The sequence below is a fragment of the Sapajus apella genome, unplaced genomic scaffold, assembly GCF_009761245.1.
Source record: "Sapajus apella isolate SASKATOON/1434 unplaced genomic scaffold, GSC_monkey_1.0 scaffold32, whole genome shotgun sequence".
Taxonomy (NCBI): Eukaryota; Metazoa; Chordata; class Mammalia; order Primates; family Cebidae; genus Sapajus; species Sapajus apella.
The window spans coordinates 20,630,054-20,650,825 of NW_022436972.1; the positions used below are offsets into that span (position 1 = coordinate 20,630,054).

At 45.6% G+C, this 20,772-nt stretch overlaps 1 protein-coding gene, 2 non-coding genes and 1 pseudogene across 4 annotated transcripts; all 4 read left to right on the top strand.

Annotated features, from left to right (window-relative positions):
- Positions 1 to 1,201: 1,201 nt before the first annotated feature.
- Positions 1,202 to 3,464, top strand: LOC116562222 (annotated as a pseudogene). Its single transcript, XR_004273835.1, has 2 exons — positions 1,202 to 1,290; positions 2,311 to 3,464. The product of XR_004273835.1 is annotated as a non-histone chromosomal protein HMG-17 pseudogene (transcript).
- Positions 3,465 to 5,182: 1,718 nt separating this feature from the next.
- TPT1 (tumor protein, translationally-controlled 1) lies at positions 5,183 to 9,262 on the top strand. The gene is made up of 6 exons (XM_032294731.1): positions 5,183 to 5,502; positions 5,764 to 5,837; positions 6,368 to 6,558; positions 6,991 to 7,096; positions 7,755 to 7,871; positions 9,054 to 9,262. Exons 1-6 carry the CDS (start codon positions 5,475 to 5,477, stop codon positions 9,054 to 9,056), a joined length of 519 nt encoding a protein of 172 aa, XP_032150622.1. The 5' UTR covers positions 5,183 to 5,474; the 3' UTR covers positions 9,057 to 9,262.
- Positions 8,832 to 8,961, top strand: LOC116562579. The gene has a single exon (XR_004274030.1). It is a non-coding gene; the product is annotated as a small nucleolar RNA SNORA31 (small nucleolar RNA).
- Positions 9,263 to 9,985: 723 nt separating the features above from the next.
- On the top strand, positions 9,986 to 10,119 carry LOC116562580. Its single transcript, XR_004274031.1, has one exon. It is a non-coding gene; the product is annotated as a small nucleolar RNA SNORA31 (small nucleolar RNA).
- Positions 10,120 to 20,772: the final 10,653 nt, after the last annotated feature.

Sequence of the window (20,772 nt, forward strand, 5' to 3'; positions counted from 1 at the left end):
TGTAGTCCCAGCTACTTGGGAGGCTGAGGAGGGAGGCGGAGGCTGCAGTGAGCTGTGATTGCGCCATTTCGCAGCCTGGACAACAGAATAAGATCCCATCTCAACAGGAAAAAAAACAAAACAAAAAACAGGGATTTCCAAGAGGCAAGGATTGTCATTTTAAACATGATGGTCAAGGATGGCTTGTGGAGAGGGTGGCAATCTGAGCTAAGTCTATGCCTTTTGTTTCTATATACAGTAGCTTATTTTTCAGAGGAAGAGAAAAAGGAGGTGTTTTCAATGATTTTTTTTTTTGAAACACAGTCTTGCTCTGTTGCCCAGGTTGGAATACAATGGCGTGATCTTGGCTCACTGCACCCTCTGCCTCCTGGGTTCAAGTGATTCTCCTGCCTCAGCAAATAGCTGGGATTATAGGCGCCCGCCACGACGTCCAGCTAACTTTTGTATTTTTAGTAGAGACGGGGTTTCACCATGTTGTCCAAGCTGGTCTCGAACTTCTGACCTCAGGTGATCCACCTGCCTCAGCCTCCCAAAGTGCTGGGATTACAGGTGTGAGCCACCGTGCCCGGCCAACAATTTTTTTCCCATAGAGATGGGGGTCTCGCTATGTTGCCCAGACTAGTCTCAAACTCTTGGCCTCAAGTGTGCCTCCCACCTTGGCTTCCCAAAGCGTTGGGATTATAGGCATGAGCCACGGAACCTGGCTTTTTTTCCTTTTAACTAGTCAAGGACAGTAGTGAAAAAGGAAAGGGAGAAAATATATTTCTGCAATTTCTTTTTTTTTTTGAGACAGAATCTCACTCTGTCACCCAAGCTGAAGTACAGTGGGGCAATCTCGACTCACTCCAACCTCCACCTTCCAGGTTCAAGCAATTCTCAGGCCTCAAACACCAGAATACCTGGGACTACAGGCGCCTGCCACCATGCCTGGCTAATTTTATTATTTTCAGTAGAGATGAAGTTTCAACATGTTGGCCAGGCTGGTCTCAAACTCCTGACCTCAAGTGATCTGCCCGCCTTCACCTCCCAAAGTGCTGGGATCACAGGTATGAGCCAGCTTGCCCAGGCTGTTTTCAGCCATTTCTTTCTAGCCATGCAGCCCTCCTGCAGTTGCCTCGACTTACTTCCAAGACCTGACAGTTGAGCAGGTTCTTGCTAATAGAGGGTCAGAATGATCACACTTCTCTAGGCCTTACACAGTATGCCAGATCTCCAGGGGCTGTTTTCTCTTCCTGGCAAAAATTGTTCAAATGAGCTAGAGTCAAATATAAGTATTTACAAAATATTGGGGTCATTTAAAAAAATCATTTGCTGAAATTGAACAGTTTATGCTGCCAAGTAATATATTTGAAAAGAAAATTTGCCCAAGTCAATGGATTTCAAAATGCTTAACTTGGCTGGGCGTGGTGGCTCAAGCCTGTAATCCCAGCACTTTGGGAGGCCAAGGCAGGCGAATTGCCCGGGGTCAGGAATTTAAGACCAGTCCATGGTGAAACGCCATCTCTATTAAAATACAAAAAAAATTACAAGGGCATGGTGGCGTGTGCCTGTAATTCCAGCTACTCGGGAGGCTGAGGCAGGGGAATTGCGTGAACCAGGGAGGTGGAGGTTGCAGTGAGCCAAGATGGTCCCACTGCCCTTCAGCCTGGGCAACAGAGCGAGACTCAGTCTCAAAAAATAAAAAAAATAATAAAAAAACAAGTTTCACAAAATAATACTCACCTTTACTGTGATTCACCTTTATATGTGATTTTTCTTTTCTATTCTAGCTTATTTCATTTTAAATAAAGTTCTTTGCTGTTCACTAAATTGTGTCTCAACTGTCTGTTTATTCTTGTGGGGTGGGCGTTCAAGATCTTTTATTTTCAGAGCCTGCAATTTTAGCAATAAAGTTTTTGTTGTTGTTGTTTGAGACAGAGTCTCACTCCCTTGCCCAAGCAGTGGCACGACCTCGGTTCACTGCACCCTCCGCCTACGGGGTTCAAGTGATTCTCCTGCCTTAGCCTCCTGAGTAGCTGGGATTACAGGTGCTCACCACCAAGGTCGGCTAATTTCCATATTTTTAGCAGAGATGAAGTTTCACTGTGTTGGCCAGGCTGGTCTTGAACTCTTGACCTCAGGTGATCCACCTGCCTCGGCCTCCCAAAGTGCTGGGATTACAGGTGTGAACCACTGCTCCTGGCCAAAGGCAAGATTTTAATCTAAGGTGCCTTGACTCTAGCTTTAGTACATTTTTTCACCACTACTATATTTTTATAAAACTTGAGAGCAGTGTGAAGAAGACGAGAACGACCCCTGGACCAACTAAAGCCCACGCGCCACTGCATCCCGCGCCCAGCGCCTACGTCCCGCCACCGTCGCCACCGTGCCCAAGAGAAAGGCTGAAGGGGATGCTGAAAGAGACAAAGCCAAGGTGAAGGACGAACCACAGAGAAGATCCGAGAGGTTGTCTGCTAAACCTGCTCTTCCAAAGCCAGAGCCCAAGCCTAAAAAGGTCCTTGCAAAGAAGGGAGAGAAGGTACCCAAAGGGAAAAAGGGAAAAGCTGATGCTGGCAAGGAAGGGAATAACCCCGCAGAAAATGGAGAGGCCAAAACAGACCGGGCACAGAAGGCCGACGGTGCTGGAGATGCCAAGTGAAGGGTGTGTATTTTTGATAACTGTGTACTTCTGGTGACTGTACAGTTTGAAATACTATTTTTTATCAAGTTTTATAAAAATGCAGAATTTTGTTTGACTTTTTTTATTTTTTTAAGCTATGTTGTTAGCACACAGAACACTTCATTGTTGTTTTGGGGGAAGGGGCATATGTCACTAATAGAATGTCTCCAAAGCTGGATTGATGTGGGGAAACGCCTTATCCTTCCAGTTTTGAGAGACTTCCTCTTGGCTCCCAGGAGGAGGGATTCCCTGACTTTGACACACATGGACCCCTTGGCACACAAAAGCCTTGTGGCATGGAAAAACAAATTCATTTTTATGTCCTCTTCTCCCTTTCCATCTTTCAGCATAGACTTAGCTCCCTTAAGCCCAGACATCTGTTGGGACCTGACCCCCAGTCATTGGTTACCAGTGGGTCAGGCAATCTGGACTTGCCAGTGATGCCACTGAGATGGCACCTGTCAAAAGAGCAGTGATTCCATTTCTAGATTGTGGCTCTTCAGATAAATTCTGCCATTTTCATTTCACTTCCTGAAAGTCAGGGTCGGCTCGTGAAAAGTTGTTAAACAATATGCTAAATGTGAAATGTCAACCTTCACTCTAAACTTTCCCTGTTCAGAGCATCAGATGAAGATTTCATTGGGTTTTATAGTGGCTTTCTGATTTTTGGTAGTCTATCAAAGAAGGGAGTTTGAAAGTTGTTGTATACTGTTAACGATTGTCTGCCCATGTCCTGCCTGAAATACCATGATTGTTTATGGAAAGTATCTTTAATAAAGCTGGATACAGTTTGGCTTGGAAAAAATAATTAAAAAAAAAAAAAACTTGAAGAAATGTTTTGACCTTAATATGAGACTGGATAGTTGAGAGTAATGTTTGAGGGTACTGCATGGATCAATGACAGTATTTCTGAATAGTTTGGAAATATTAAAACTGAGGAAATTAATTATACTGTGCTACATCAGGAAAAAGATATGTTCACACAATATTAATGTGTGATAATCATCTCATTCATTCCATAAATAAGAGGTTTCAGACAGCCTTCACTGACCATGTGTCAGAAGATATCCCTTTATTTTCAGATCCCATTTTTAGCTTCCTCCCAGTCGCCCAATGTCCTCTGGAGTTTTCCATCCAAGATTCCTATCTTAAGGAGGTCCATTTCGTGGCTCTTCCATTTGGCTTCTCCATCATTCCAATCGCCATCCTGTGTCCTGCTCTTTCCCAAGGGTTGCATTCTTAGTCAGCTAAATGCTATATTATTGGCTTTATGAACAACTGTTGATGTATTATAATTGCCGGATGCTTTGAGTTTACTAGAATGAACACTTTTATGAGAGTAAGACTGGATCGAACTTGTTCACAATTGGGACCTCAGTGCAAATCCTAGTTCTAAGGGATACAGAGCCCAAAATACCTGTGAAATGGAACAAGCTTTCACACTTCATACTGGCATACATCTTTGCCTTATGCCAAAGACGTGAGGATGCGACTAAATAAGGAAGTTATGTTTTGTTTTTGAGCCAGTCTTGCTCTATCATCCAGGCTGGAGTGCAGCGGTGCAATCATAGCTCAGTGTAACCTCCAACTCCCGGACTCAAGCGATCCTCCGAGCTCAGCCTCCCTAATAGCTGGTATTACAGGCAGTCATCACCGCACCAGTTAATTTAAAAATTTTGTTTCTGTGTAGAGACAGGTTTCAGTAGTTGCCTCCCAAAGTGCTGGGATTACAGGCATGAGCTACCATGCTGGGCCTGTTTTAATACTTAGTAATTGGGTGTAAACTCCTTGGAAGAAAGATGGGGCAGGTGAGAAACTCCCTTTGTTTGACCCTCTAGCACCAGGGATAAAATTTCAACTTCATCTTAAAGTGACAACGTACTTTTCAAAGACCAAGTGCGAAACAGTAAAGGGAAGAGCTAGCTCTGTAGCTGTCCGCCACAGAATGCCACAAGCTTTCAATTGTGGGGCAAAACTGGAACACATGGAAACCTTGTGCAATCTCCCGTGACAGCTTCCCTTCTCCCCAAGTCCCCTCCCACAGACCCTGCGCCTTCACAATTATTCCCCAGGGCCCGAGCGGGATGACTTGGGTCCCACTACCCGGACTCAGCTGTGCCCCAACAAAGGCATCCGAAAACTCCAGCTGGGGCGGCCCCGGGGCAGAGGCTGAAAAGTTCTGAGGCCCTGGGCAGCTCCGAGGTCTCCGCCAAGCCAAAGAGTATAACCCTCCCTAAACGAAATGTTCCCCTACATCTGTTGAAACTCTGGTTCCCAGAAAACGGTGGAATCTAGGCTGAACGAGGCGTAGGGAGAAAGTTTAAAGAGATTTCATCTAAGCCCCACCCAAGCCCCAGCACCTCTCCGGATGGCCCCGTGGGTGGGGAGGGCCCGGGCCTATCAGACCCCACTTCCCCTGCTCCGCCCACCCATGGCTCGGGAGTGCCCGAGAGCGTACCTCCTCCCCGGCTGCGCGCGCACCTCCCCGCCCCCATCCCCACCACCTCGCGTGCCCAGTGGAACAGTCTTGTGTCTCCACCTCAAGTCCCCGGATGCTCGCTTCCCCAACTCGCCCCCGCTGTGGCCCCGCCCCCGCGCGGCTCTGCGTGCCACGTCACCGCTGCGTCGCTTCCGGAGGCGCAGCGAACGATGACGTAAGAGACGTGCCCTCTATATGAGGTTGGGGAGCGGCTGAGTCGGCCTTTTCCGCCCGCTCCCCCCTCCCCCCTAGCGCCGCTCCGGCTGCACAGCGCTCGCTCCGAGCTTCGGGCTCCTGCTAAGCTAGCGCCGCCGTCCTCTCCCGTCAGCCACCATCATGATTATCTACCGGGATCTCATCAGCCGTGAGTCCTCCCTGCAGTACCCTTACTGGCGCACACGGGGTCCTTGGGTGCGGGTGGGGGGTGGGGAAAGCGCAGCCGTCCGGGCCTAGGGGATGCCGGCGACCTTAACCGAGTGCGCAGGGATCGATACTGGGGCTCGCGCTCGGCTCTGGAGCCCTCGCGAGGGGTGGACGCCGCGTGCGGCCGCCGGCGCGGGAAATGCGGGAAATGGCGGCGCCGGCTCGGGGCCTGCGGTGACGGGCGACTCTGTGTGTTCGACAGATGATGAGATGTTCTCTGACATCTACAAGATCCGGGAGATCGCGGACGGGCTGTGCCTGGAGGTGGAGGGGAAGGTGAGTCGGTCGGGCCTGCGCGTGGGGGAGGTCGGGGCGGGCCGCGCCGGGCAGGCTCGGGTTTCCGCAGCTCCCCCGCCTGAGGTTGTGCAATCCTCCCCGCCGCCTCCTGGCGGAGGAGACGCTCTTTCCGGGCTCGGGTTTTTCTAGAAAACTGGAGGTGGAGCTGAGCCTGGAAATAGGCCCGCCGCCTCGGCGCCCATCCTCCTCCCGGGGTTGTCCGGGACACGCTGTCTCCGGTTTAGGAGCCCAATCCCTTTCGTGTTTACCCTGCCCTTACTTACCAACTCGAGGCACTCGATGCCCGCAACTGGAAACAACTTTTTAATGATCCCATTTTGTTCTGGCCAGCAACGGACAACTCTTTTTTAAGTTAGGTCGTTTCGGGAAATCCACAGGTCACAACTTTATTCCCAAAATGGTGCTTTTTTGATTTTCATCAAGAGCTAAGAATCTTAAGTATTGGTGTGGAAGGTGCTTTGAAGATGCGTTCGTATCTTTTGCAACTATACTGCCTTTTGTTAATGCAGATGGTCAGTAGGACAGAAGGTAACATTGATGACTCGCTCATTGGTGGAAATGCCTCCGCAGAAGGCCCCGAGGGCGAAGGTACCGAAAGCACAGTAATCACTGGTGTCGATATTGTCATGAACCATCACCTGCAGGAAACAAGTTTCACAAAAGAAGCCTACAAGAAGTACATCAAAGATTACATGAAATCGTAAGTGATAACTGGCAGCACCTAGCTGATGTCTAGAATCTTAAGGGATTTAAAGATGGGGTAACTTTTGAGGTTCTTTTGAGCAGTGAATATACTTGCCTTTTTTATTAATGATTTCAGTGACAAGAGTGGTTGCTTTTCTTTGTGAGCATACTGAAGCCTGCAGTCTGGTTCCGTTTAGAGTTAGAATAGTTCCTTGAAAATAGTCAAGAAATGTCAGAAATGTTAACATTCTTGAAAGATAACTTACGTGAACAGGTGCTGGGATTACAGGCTTGAGCCACCGCGCCCAGCTGTGAATTAGTAATTTCTTAACAGCTGGTTGCCTTTTTCAATGTTTTTATTTTTTTTAAGCTTGGGTATTTTTTTACTTTAAAAATTGATTTTACTGAAAATTCAATAATTTAACCAGTTAATGAAATGTTGTTTTAGAATCAAAGGCAAACTTGAAGAACAGAGACCAGAAAGAGTAAAACCTTTTATGACAGGGGCTGCAGAACAAATCAAGCACATCCTTGCTAATTTCAAAAACTACCAGGTAAATGCCTTAAGTATTTGGATCAAAGGATTGTACAATTAACTGCAAGAGCAAAAATTAAATTCGTTAATTTCAATTCTATACTAGTATTCCAGGTGTAGAAAGTAGCTTTCTCAGCTCTCAAGTGTTTTCACATCCTGCCTTCTGATGGAAAACTTCTTTCCCAGATGACATTTCTTCCTCCTCAAAAATTGCTTAACTTCCTGAGTGTTCAGCTTTCTGTTTACAATTCTAATGTGTCTTATTGCTACTGGTCCTCCTGATGTATCTGAACTTGTTCTACTTCTGGAAAATGTCAGTGGCTTTCGTTTACCTCTAATTATCCAACTTCATGCATCCCCTGGCCATAACATGCTTCCAAACTGTATGATATATTCCATCACTGACAGCCTTATGTTGCAATTGTGCTTGACTATATAAGCACACTTTAGGGTCTGAGAAAGTAAAGGTTTCCATAAAGCCTAGTGTTCCTGTATTGCTTTGTACTCTTATTTAGGTCACTATTAAGGTGCCTAATTGAGTGAACAAATGATTATGGTAAGTGAGTATCAGAGCTTTTGGATACTGGAATTCTCCTGATTTTGTACTGTAGTTAGTTTAGAATGGCATGTATTTGTTTGTAATGGTCTAATTCTAGGTATTTTGTTTGCTTCCCAAGTTCTTTATTGGTGAAAACATGAATCCAGATGGCATGGTTGCTCTATTGGACTACCGTGAAGATGGTGTGACCCCATATATGATTTTCTTTAAGGATGGTTTAGAAATGGAAAAATGTGTAAGTACAAAGGAGTGGGTTAAAATCAGTAGTGTAAAAAATAAAGATATGTTAGATGTGATTCCAGTTGTTTTGTGCCACTGGGATAGAATGTTTCCCGTGTAAAAGATTCTTAAGGTATAAAAAGGCTTAGAATCTTATATGTGGAAACACTTGAGTGCAGATGGGCATTATAAAGTACAGTTTAGGCAGGGCGTGGTGGCTCACACGTCTAATCCCAGCACTTTGGGACACCAACGTGGGTGGATCACCTGAGGTCAGGAGTTGAGACCAGAAAAACAAAAAAATTAGCCAGGCATGGTGGCAGGCATCTGTAATCCCAGCCACTCAGGAGGCTGAGGCAGGAGAACTTGGGAGGGTTGCAGTGAGCTTAGATCCCACCACTGCACTGGAGCCCAGGCGACAGAATGAGGTTCTGTCTCCAAAAAATACAGTTTAAATGCTGAGGAAGATGGAGAACACCATTGATTTTCCTCTAGATAGACCTCACAGGTAGGCCTTACTTTCAGTTCATCATGTTTTGCTATATACATAAGGATTAATTCGTATCCGTGTTTTTTACTTTGGTTTACTGTTAATTGGCAGCTGATTATTGAAAGTCTACTGCCAGTACTAGCTTTTAGTAAATAGTGCTGACTGCTGAACTGGTATGCAAATTGTGTTAGTAAATATAAATAACTGAATGTCTGCTATCCAGGGAACTTCTGGAAGCTGTACAGAAACTGAGGCATTCATTATCCTAGCTTTCATAGGCTTCTGTATAAATTAGGAAGAAGATACTATAGTGAACAAGCGAGATTAGAGTCAACAATAGACAGAAATTACTTAGAACTGTATAAGATGACTTACCAAAGGAGTTATTCAGATGGTATCTGAGGTTTTTGTTGGTAGAGCAGGGTGTGGGTGTCACATGCCACAGACTTCTGGAAAATGAGCTACTGCTGATTTGGTAAGGGTTTTCTGCATCCACTGATAGACCTTGAACAATTGGCTGTTGTTCTTTTGGTTTGCACTAGGATGCAAAAGAAAGAAATCCCTGCGCTTTCTGTCTGTCTTTGTGGCGGCCCAGATTGAATTGGGGAATACATCTATCGCCTAGAAATGTAGGCTTACATGTTTGTGGTAATGTAATTTTTGTTATGTCGTGTTTGAAGAATGGTAATGTAATTTTTGTTTTTACAGTAACAAATTTGGCAATTATTTTGGATCTATCACCTGTCATCATAACTGGCTTCTGCTTGTCATCCACACACCAGGACTTAAGACAAATGGGACTGATGTCATCTTGAGATCTTCATTTATTTTGACCGTGATTTATTTGGAGTGGAGGCATTGTTTTTAAGAAAAACATGTCATGTAGGTTCTCTAAAAATAAAATGCATTTAAACTCATTTGAGAGAATGCCTTTTAGTTTAATACATATTTAAACTAAATTCATCCTGTAGTGTTCGTGGAGAAGCTAGAGCCTGGTTGTAAGCTACTGCTAGAAAGAATAAGACTCATCAGTTAACCTCTGCAGTGGAAACTACTTCTGGGACTGGAACATAAAAAAAGAATCAAAGGTTTTGATTGTGAGTTGCAATAAAGGGAAAGACCATGCTCATAGCAGTGCCAACATCTGAAGTGGAGCCTTACCCATTTCATCATCTACAACGGAAGTAGTAACTGGAGGAGATTACCAAGAAAATAAAAAGAGACTAATTCAGTTGGAAGCAACTTTGTCTCAGCTTATTTAACATAAAGAGAGCCAAGTCTCTTGGGATGAATGTTAAACTCCCTGGTAGAACAGGGACTGGCAAACTAGCCTGTCCAGCCACCTGTTTTGTACACTTAAAGATGGCTGCATTTTTAAATGGTAGAGGGGAAAATATCATGTGGGATGGAATTTAAATTTGTGTCCAGTTTTGTTGGAACATGGCTATGCTCACTCATTTATGGATTGACCATGGCTGTTTTCACTGCACAAGCAGAGTTGTGTCTTGACACGGGCCTGCAAGTTTGCCAGCCCGATTTAAAAGATGAAGTTACACAGAATGTGGGCTGGCTGGTGGGCAGAGGGGTAAAAGTGTTCTTTATATTGTATCTGAGAAGATGGTGTCATAATGAATATGAAAATGCATCTATTTAACAGACCTGGAGCAGTTACTGTCTGCTGCTAAGGTTTCCACTACAGATGCAAGAAAAACATGTCCTTGCGCTTTCCGTCTGTCTAATCGTGGCAGCTGAGATTGAATAGAGGAATACAGGGTAAAAACGGGAAGAGAATACTTGAGACAGCTTGGTCACCAGGCTTGGAGTGCAGTGGCACAAGTGGCTCCCTGCATCTGCCTCCTGGGCTCAAGCCATCTTCCCGCCTCAGCCTCACTAGTTGCTGGGACTACTGGCATACACCCCTATGCCCACCTAATTTTTGTAGAGACCTGGTCTCGCTTATTTGTCCAGGCTGGTCTCAACTCCTGACCTCAAAATTACCCACCTTGGCCTCCTAAAGTGCAAGCCCAGCCTGGGAGGAGAAATAGTCCCTACCACCCTTATCTCATTGATTACATTTGTTAAAGGTTAGAAGCAAGCCAGTGACTCTGGTCCGCTTCAACATGTGAATCTAGTGATTGAGCAATCTGGAGGTTGTCCTAGTGTCCAAAATCTGAGCCGGACACATTGTGTGAACATCCCCCAAACCCCCGTGTTTTGAAACACGTATTAGGAACTTCAAACTTGATAATTTTAGGCATTCTGTTTTGTTTTTCTTTTACCAGCAACTCCATCTGCAACAATTTCAAGCATTCTGATAGTTTTTTTTGTAGGCACAGTAATGCCATGTTGCTCAGGCTGGTCTCAAACTCCTGACCTCGTGATCCTCCAGCTTCAGCCTTCCAAAGTGTTGGGATTACAGGTGTGAGCCATTGCACCTGGCTCGGCATTCTGGTTTCGGACATTTTAATGAGAAAATTATGAGTCTGATCTACAGGGCCTTTTGTCCTCTGAAACTAGCAGGAAGGGAATTTTCAGGCAGTGGTCAAAGGTGGGAAAACAAGGATAATGGAGAGAGGCTTGAAGTGAGATGGAGGCTGATTGGTGAACTGGCCTTGGAAGTCTGAAACAGACAAGTAGCAATTCAGAGGCTTTGTGGGCTCCATTGCTCCAACTTGTTTTGAAAATTGTCAGTTCTGCGAAAATTATCAGTTCTGCAGAAGAGCCCCTATTTTCCCAGTTGTCCTTGCAGTGCTCTTAGCTGTTTTCCCAATGTCCAGATCCAACCAAGGTTGGGTTAGCATTTTGTCATGTCTAAGCCAGAAGAGATGAACTCCAGCTGTTTACCTCATGATAAACCTTTGAAGATTACAAATAGAACTTATCAGACTTTGAAGACTGTCTCTTAAAATCTTTTTCTGGTTATTCCTAGAGTCAAGATCTTTGGGGCAAGAATAAGGATGTGCACATGAGAAAGCTCATAACATTTTATCTTTGATGCTAAAGTGTAATACAAGCATGTTTTAGTAGCCTGCGGGCCCTAGGGTTTGTTAACGTGTGGAGAACAATTGAGTGGAGCAAGAGGACTTTTCTAGGAAGGTCCTTGTAATGTGACATTTTAAAACAAATGAAGGTGTGGAAGCAGGCCATGTGGGTATCAGGACAGACCATTCCAGGCCAAGACAGCAGTCTTGGAATGTGCTAGGTTCTGGTAACAAAGTGGCCCCTTTGCTAACCCAAGAAGATATAAGGGTTGTAGAGCAGCGTGAATGCACAAGGAAGGAAGACCAGACCTCAAGAAAACCATTGGAGCTCTGAGCAGAAGAGATACATTATATGAGTTAAAATTTACAAGGCTCACTTTGGCTTTCAGGTAGCAGGGTAAAAGAATAGAGTAATTGTATATAATATTGTGTTAAGGTAAAGATAGTGGCTTAGTCTAGGGTGGTAGACTGGGGTTAGGAAATGAAGATAGAGACAAGATATACTGGATTTCTTTTTTTTTCTTTTTAAATCAGGGTCATGCTACGTTGCTGGAGCTGATCTCAAACTCTTGGCCTCAAGTGATCCTCCTGCGTTGGCCTCCCAAAGTGCTGGGATTACAGGTGTGAGCCACCACATCTGGCCAACAACTAGATTTCTAGTAACTAAATGTTAGAAAGGACTGGGCTGGGTGTGGTGGCTCTCGCCTGTAATCCCAGCACTTTGGGAGGCCGAGGCAGTCAGACCACTTGAGCTCAGGAGTTTGAGACTAGCCTGGGCAACATGGTGAAATCCCATCTCTATAAAAAATAGAAAAAAAAAAAAAACTACTTGTATACTTGTTGATTTTCTCCATGTGTGAAGAAAGCAGATAAGCCCTAGTTTATTATCAAATGTGGCTTGCCCATGACCTCATCTAGAGCACAGGGTTATCAAACTGGTAGAAATTTGGCAAATCACAGAGAAAGTTGGTATTTTCTGGACATCTATTCAAAACAGCTATACATGGGCCGGGCGCGGTGGCTCAAGCCTGTAATCCCAGCACTTTGGGAGGCTGAGGCGGATGGATCACGAGGTCAAGAGATCGAGACCATCCTGGCCAACATGGTGAAACCCCGTCTCTACTAAAAATACAAAAAATTAGCTGGGCGTGGTGGTGCGTGCCTGTAATCCCAGTTACTCCGGAGGCTGAGGCGGGAGAATTGCCTGAACCCAGGAGGCGGAGGTTGCGGTGAGCCGAGATGGCGCCATTGCACTCCAGCCTGGGTAACATGAGTGAAACTCCGTCTCAAAAAAAAAAAAAAAAAAAAAAAAAACAGCTATACATGTAATTTTCTTTTCCTTGAGTATATTTGGGAGTTGTCTTTAAGAACTACCAATTTATCATGTAAGTCAAACACCCAAACTAGGATTCAACCTGGGGTGGTACGGGGGAACCAGCAGTTAAAGGAAAATTACTGCACATGACATTAAAAAGAAAAAATGAATACCTCTTGACTGCTTCACTAAGGTGGAAGAAGGTGCATCAACAGATGGCAAGTCTAAAATTCGAAGCTCAGCAAACTGAGATCTTGGGCATGATGCACTGTAACCTTTTCTTCATTATGTTCCTAGCACTCCATTCTTCTATGCCTCTCCCACTGTATTAGCTTGAACGGACTCAATCCACAGCGGTGGGTTTTGTCAGATGGAACACAGGCTGTTAGAACCCTTGGTGACTGCCATTATATCAGCATGGTGGTAACACCAACTGCTGGCATCTATTAAAAGTAAAAGTGACTAAGCTTCTGAAATTTGGTTAAGTAATGTGCAACCTGTTCCTCTCTGTTCCATAGACCAGGGAGGAGGAGGAGGAGGACTGGGTGTTGAGTGTGAGAGCCACAGATATTTTCGTGTAGGAGAGGAAAGATTGCCTTCCACACCCGTCACTACGTCCATGACTGAGGCCCCTATGACAAAAGACAGATCGACAAAAGCAAAGCATACATATTTTTAAAATATATTTTCTTTGACATGGGAGCCTTCATAAGGAAATGAGAACCCAAAGAAACCGGTGAGCTTATGTATTTTTATGTTTTGGTTTCATGAAGAGTGGAGAGTTGTGCAGAAGTGTTGGACAAAGGGTACAATCTAATGGTAAACGGGGAACTTAGCAAGGCCTGTTTGTTCAGATTCTTCTGTGTCTCTGTGTCTTCAGAGATGAGAATACTTATTTCCCCTGGGTATATGGAGGGTACCTCTCAAATGAGAGTTATTTATTTATTTAAGACAGGGTCTCACTGTGTTGCCCTGGCTGAAGTGCAGTGGTGTGATCATAATTCACTGTAGTCTCAAACTCCTGTGCTCAAGAGATCCTCCCACCTCAGCCTCCCAAAGTGTTAGGATTGCAGGCATGGGCCACTGTGCCAAGCCTACACCACACCTATTGAATCAGAATATCCAGCATTTAACTTTTGGGGGTGTTTGTTTGTTAGTTTTTGTTTTTCAGATGGAGTCTCGATTTGTTGCCCAGGCTGGGGTGCAATGGCGAAATCTCGGCTCTGTGCAACCTCCATCTCCTGGGTTCAAGCAATTCTCCTTCCTCAGCCTCCTGAGTAGCTGGGATTACAGGCACGCACCACTACACCTGGCTAATTTTTTTGTATTTTTAGTAGAGATGGGTTTCATCATGTTGGCCAGTCTGGTTTTAAATGCCTGACCTCATGATCTGCCTGCCTTGGCCTCCCAAAGTGCTGGGATTACAGGCATAAGCCACAGTGCCCGGTCTTGTTTGTTTATTTTTTAGATAGAGTCTCACTTTGTCACCCAGGCTAGAGTGCAGTAGTGCAATCTCAGCTCACTACAACCTCTACCTCCTGGGTTCAAGCGATTCTCCTGCCTCAGCCTCCTGAGTAGCTGAGGGATTACAGGTGCCCACCACCGTGCCTGGCTGCTTTTTTGCATTCTTTCTTTTTTTTTTTTTTTTTTTGAGATGGAGTTTCACTCTTGTCTCCCAGGCTGGAGCGCAATGGGGCAATCTCGGCTCACTGCAACCTCCACCTCCCAGGTTCAAGCAATTCTCCTGCCTCAGCCTCCCAGGTAGCTGGGATTACAGGCACCTGCCACCATGTACCCGCTAATTTTTGTATTTTTAGTAGAGACGGGATTTGGCCATGTTGGCTAGGCTGGTCTCAAACTCTTGACCTCAGGTGATCCACCCGCCTCGGCCTCCCAAAGTGCTGGGATTACAGGTGTGAGCCACCGCACCTGGCCACTTTTTTGTATTTTTAGTAGACATGGAGTTTCACCATGTTGCCCAGGCTAGTCTTGAACTTCTGGCCTCAAGTGATCTGTCTGCCTCAGCCTCCCAAAGTGCTAGGATTACAGGCATGAGCCACAACTCTCAGCCAGAATATCCAGCATTTTAAAAGCCCCTCTGAGATTTCAGCTCCCTGCTGAGGGTGGAGAAACGACTATTGTAGCAGGAACCATGGGAAGGAAATGAGCTCATGAGATAAAGGAAAACAGCTCAGGCAGCTGGCTTGTGGTTACTGCCTTCTTGCTAAAGTAACATATAAAGCACCAGAGTGGAAAGGAATCTGATGCGCCTGTCCAGTGCTCACGGCCCTTGACTTACATCCGTCTTAACCACAGTGCCAAAAATGCCCTGCAGTGCCCCAGGTGTGGCTTGGCCTCATTTCCACATGCTCTGTTAATGCAATCATATTTTAATGCAGCCTAAACTGACATTTGCTTTTTTTGGGTAATATCAGACAGGAGACTTGTCTTGAGTTTCTGCCAGCTAAAGCTTGTCTTCATGCTTGCTGCTGAAACCAGTCTGCCCCATTCATATACCGGTGCAGTTGGATTTTGGACTCTCACACAGGAACTTATACTATGATACCTTTTTCTCATTTTGCATACCAGATGTCTCAGCATCCGATTTGTACTTTATTTTCCTTCCTAATTCCTTTTTCTTTTTTAAAATTCTATTTTAGCTCAGCTAAAACAAATGAAAGATGATAACCATCTGCATCAATTTGGCAGACTTACAAGAAAAAAGGCATTCTTTCAATTTTGGCATGTGGAATTGGTACTACGCAGTGGTGGTGTTTTGAAATCTGGGTTCTAATAAAAGCCCCACCACTTGCTAGCTGGTGGTGGGAACTGCAGCATCTTAACCTCTCTAAACCTCAGTATCTCTATCTAGAAAACATACTCATACTTACTTCATTGACTGATTTGGTAAGTAGAGGCTATCATAGGAGTGCCTTCACCGTGAGAAATTCTTACAGTATTGGTCTCTGCTGTGAATCAGCGGAAAATACAGGATGCCTGTTCACGTTCTCTGACTTTTGTGTAGCCTTGGGAAACTGCATCAAGAATATGTTTTAGGGCAGGACATGGTGGCTCATGCCTGTAATCCCAGCACTTTGGGAGGCTGAGGTGGGCGGATCACCTGGGGTCAGGAGTTCGAGACCAAACTGACCAACATGAAGAAGCTCCATCTCTACTAAAAAAAAAAAAAAATAGCTGGGTGTGGTGGCATGTGCCTGTAATCCCAGCTACTCCGGAGGCTGAGGCAGGAAAATCACTTGAACCCAGAGGCAGAGGTTGCAGTGAGCCTAGATCGCGCCACTGCACTCCAGCCTGGGCAACAAGAGTGAAACTCCATCTCAAAAAAAAAAAAAAAAAAGGAAAAAGGTTTAGATTTTAACCCTCTGTCTTTTGACATTTTGGACTGGATGAAAATAAAAATAAAATGAATATATTTTAGGCCAGGCACAATGGCTCACACCTGTAATCTCAACACTTTGGGAGGCCAAGGTGGGCAGATCACTTGAGGTCAGGAGTTCCAGACCAACCTGGCCAACATGGTGAAACCCCGTCTTTACTAAAAATACAAAAATTAGCTGGGCATGGTGGGGCGTGCCTGTAATCCTAGCTACTCAGGAGTCTGAGGCAGGAGAATTGCCTGAACCCGGGAGGCGGAGGTTGCGGTGAGCCAAGATCATGCCACTGCACTCCAGCCTGGGCTGCAGAGTGAGACTCCGTCTCAAACAAACAAACAAAAAGACTCATATGAGGCTGAGAGCGGTGGCTCACGCCTGTAATCCCAGCAGTTTGGGAGGCTGAGGTGGGTAGATTGCTTGAGGTCAGGAGTTCAAGAGCAGCCTGGACAACATGGCAGTGAAACTGTGTCTCTACTAAAAATACAAAAATTAGCTGGGCATAGTGGTGCACGCCTGTAATCCCAGCTACTTGGGGGACTGAGACAAGAGAATTGCTTGAATCTGGGAGACAGAGGTTGTAGTGAGCCCAGATTGCACCACTGAATTCCAGCCTAGGAAACAGAGCAAGACTTAGTCTCAAAAAAAAAAAATTATGATCTGAGCTACTCCTAGATTCTTCTTCAGGGTTAACAAGCAGTTTTGTTTTGTTTTGTGATGGAGTCTCACTCTGTCACCCAGACTGGAGTGCAGTGGCGCGATCTTGGCTCACTGCACCTTCTGCCTCCTGGGTTCAAGCAATTCTCTGCCTCAGCCTCCTGAGTAGCTGGAATTACAGGTATCTGCCACCACACTGGGATGATTTTTGTATTTTTAGTAGAGACAGAATTTCACCATCTTGGGCAGGCTGGTCTTGAAGTCCTGACCTTGTGATCCACCCACCTCAGCCTCCCAAAGTGCTGGGATTACAGGTGTGAGCCACTGCGCCTGGCCCTGATGTCACTTTAAAATGGCGACTCATACCTTCCCCGTGTCCTGTGAAACTTTTCTCTGTGTGCCTATATTCTCTTTTTTCCCCCAAACAGAACATTGCAGGGTGGATCCTAGTCTTGAAAGTTTGGTCCTTTCCTCTTGGCCAGTTTCTGGAAGAAATGCTCATGAGGTGAGTGAGAGGCTGATATGTACTGCTGCACCTGGCCCCACCCTGGGGCTGCCAGATGACAGCACCACAACATTTTCCTTTTTCAAAAAAATTTATTATTTATTTATTTATTTTCCTTTTTCTTTCAAAACCACCATCAGAAGAAACCACAGCATTTTCAATAGATGACCCGTCTGGGAAGAGGAGGGACAAATGTGCCATGGCCATTATGGAGAACAAACACCTATGCAGTTGGAGAATGCTAAAGACACGCAAGGGTGTCGTCCTGTCCCTCCTGAGAGAAGCTAAAAAGATCCAGGCTTAGAGTGCTACAGAAATAGAGATTTTTGGATATAAAATAAAAAGGAAGGATTTCCTAACTATCTCCAGGGCTATCAGGTATTGATATGACTTATTTGTGAACACAGTTGTATGGAATTATTATGTGGCAAAGATGAAGATCATGCTGGAATGTCTTTCATGTATCCCTTGGTGGAGGCAGTGGGCAGCGTGAAGGCACAAGATAGCTGGTGAAGTCTTTAACCTTGTGGCCTGGAGGCCACATGATAGAGTGGCAGTGTCTCATTCTTCTCTATATGCTTGGGCCCTCATTCTGTTTTCTCACATTCACTCCATCCTAGTGTATTCTTGGATTGTCTCCTTCCCCTTGAGATTCTGCTTCTAACTAAAGCCAAATATCAGACCAACTTTACCTGTCTCATTATACCAATCACAGGCAGATTCTGTATCTTTCTTCTTTTTAAGACAGAGCCTTGCTCTGTTGCCCAGGCTGGAGTGCAGTAGTACAATCACAGCTCACTGCTGCCTGAAACTCCTGGGCTCCAGCGACCCTCCCCGCTCGGCCTCCCAAGTAGCTGGTACTATAGGTACGCCACATTACGCCTTGCTTAATTTTCTAACTTTTAGTAGAGACGAGGTCTGCTATGTTGCCCAAGCCAGTCTCCAACTTGAGGGCTCAAGTGATCCTCCTGCCTTGGCCTCCCAAAGTGCTGGGAATATAGGTATGAGCCACTGTATCTGGCCTACCTTTCTTTTTACCTTTTATTTTTTTGAGATGGAGTCTTGCTCCTGTCGTACAGGCTGGAGTGCAGTGGCGCAATCTTGGCTCACTGCAACCTCCACCTCCCAGGTCCAAGCGATTCTCCTCCCGAGTAGCTGGGATTACAGGCACACACCACCATGCCTGGCTAATTTTTGTATTTTTAGTAGAGATGGAGTTTCGTCATATTGGCCAGGCTGGTCTCGAACTCCTGACCTCAGGTGATCCACCTGCCTGGCCTCCCAAAGTGCTACGATTACAGGTGAGCCACCGCACCTGGCCACCATTTTTTAGACAGGGTCTCGCTTTGTTACTCAGGCTGGTGGTCAGTGTTGCAATCTTGGTTCACTGCAGCCTTGACCTCCTGGGCTCAAGTGATCCTCCCACCTCAGACCCCCAAGTAACTGGGACTACAGGCACAAGTCACCCCTCTCAGCTACATTTCTTTTTAGAGAGAAAAGATGGTTCATTAAACTTCAATATAGCCAGGCTGAAAATGTTTCAGATGTGAGACATGCGATAAACTGGCTGCACTAATGGCCCAAACAGTCTCCTTGTATCCCTGCCCTTTGCAATGCGGCTCTGCAGCTACTCCCACCAAGGGGGAAATCTACTTCCCCCTCCTTCACCACCAGCCCTGTGACTTGCTTTGACCGTGAGAATGTGACAGTTCCAGGTCTAGGCTTCAAGAGGCCCTGAGCACTTCTCTCTCTCCAAACACTGCCTCTACTGGGAACACAGTCCTGGACCGGCTGCTGGAAATGGGAGACCGGGTGAAGCAGGGATGAATCATTCCAGCTAAGGCCATCCGAGAACAGCCAGCTGCCCTGACAGCTGACAGCAGAGCCACCAGAAATCCTGCCCTAGATGGCCCAAGACCAGAACTCCCCAGCTAATTAAACTCTGCCTAAGCTGCTGATCCCCAAAATCTTAAACTAAATCAATGGTGGTTGTTTTAAGCCACTAAGTTTTGGGGTGTGTTGGAAACAGATGCTTGGTGCTGCAAAGAAAAATTAGCACTCAGACAATAGATGTTTTTACTTCCTGGACTGCAGGAAGGGTACCCTTGCTAGCCATTTTGCCAGAGAGTACAACGAACAAAGGAAAAGCAGACATATTTATCCCTAACGCATTTGGGGTTGTCCCTACTGTTGTGTCTGATCTCTGTTGGCTGGAGCTAGACCTTACAATCTAAACTAAAACCTGACTGGCTAACAACTTAAAACTTTTCTAAACAGGTAAAAGCAATGGAGAGCTGAAACATGCCTGTGAGCACGTCCAGCACAGACACCTTGGCTAAAGTACAAGGACACAGCATGGCATGTTTAACAGCTATATAAGGATAGGGCTTAACAAAGAGTTATTAGCACACTTATGATTTATTCTTTAACAAGAAAGGAAACTTTAAAGAGGAACTTTTCTACTCCCCACAGGGTGGGTTTATGTAACGTAATTCTGGTAGTAGGTAACTGTTTCAGAAGACAGGAATGGTTCTGATAATTAGAACCACAATGACTCCCATATTTATGTCACCAACAAAGGCTTCTCCCTTGAATTCCAGACCCAAGTATCTAGCCACCAACCCGACATTTCTGTAATCAGAACCAAGCTCTTGATAACACCCCAAAATTTACTCCTCCTATAGCCACAGCATTTACTGTCTTGATAAAATGGAGAACTTTTCATTTCCAGGTGCCTAGGCCTAATCCTTGCACCCTTCTTTAACATTTCCTTCTTTCACATTCCATGTCCAGTTTCTTAGCAAATCCTGTGGGCTCTACCTCCAAAATATATCCAGAATCTGCTCACTTTTCACCAACTCTGTGGCTGCTACTCTGACCCAAGCCCCCATCATCTCTTGACTGATTGTTCCAGCAGCCTCTTATTTTTTTTGTTTCCAAGTTAATTGGGCACCTTGTATGTTGCTGGGCAACCCTAACCAGGCATCTTCCACTTCACAGCCTCTGCATCTGCCCAAATCCTCTTCCCAGATAGCTGCATAGCCCACTCTCTGACCACCTTTAAGTTTCTGTCCAGATGATATCTTGTCAATATCAAGAGATCTTCCTGGCCAGGGCCGGCGGCTCACACCTGTAATCCCAGCACTCTGTGAGGCCCAAGGTGGGTGGGGTCGGGAGTTTGAGACCAGCCTGGCAAACATGGTGAAAGCATGTCTCTACTAAAATACAAAAATTAGCTGGGCATGGTGGCATGTGCCTGTAATCCCTGCTACTTGGGAGGCTGAGGCACAGAGAATCACTGGAACCTGGGAGGCAGAGGCTGCAGTGAGTCGAGATCACACTACTGCACTCCAGCCTGGGAGAGAATGAGACTCTCAAAAAAAAAAAAAAAAAAAAAGAGGCCTCCCTGGACCACCACATTTCACATTGATTCATTCATTCATTCATTCATTTAATTTTTCGAGACAGAGGATTGCTCTGTCACCCAGGCTGGAGTACAGTGGTATGATCTTGGCTCACTGCAACCTCTACCTTCTGGGTTCAAGTGATTCTTGTGCCTCAGCCTCCAGAGTAGCTG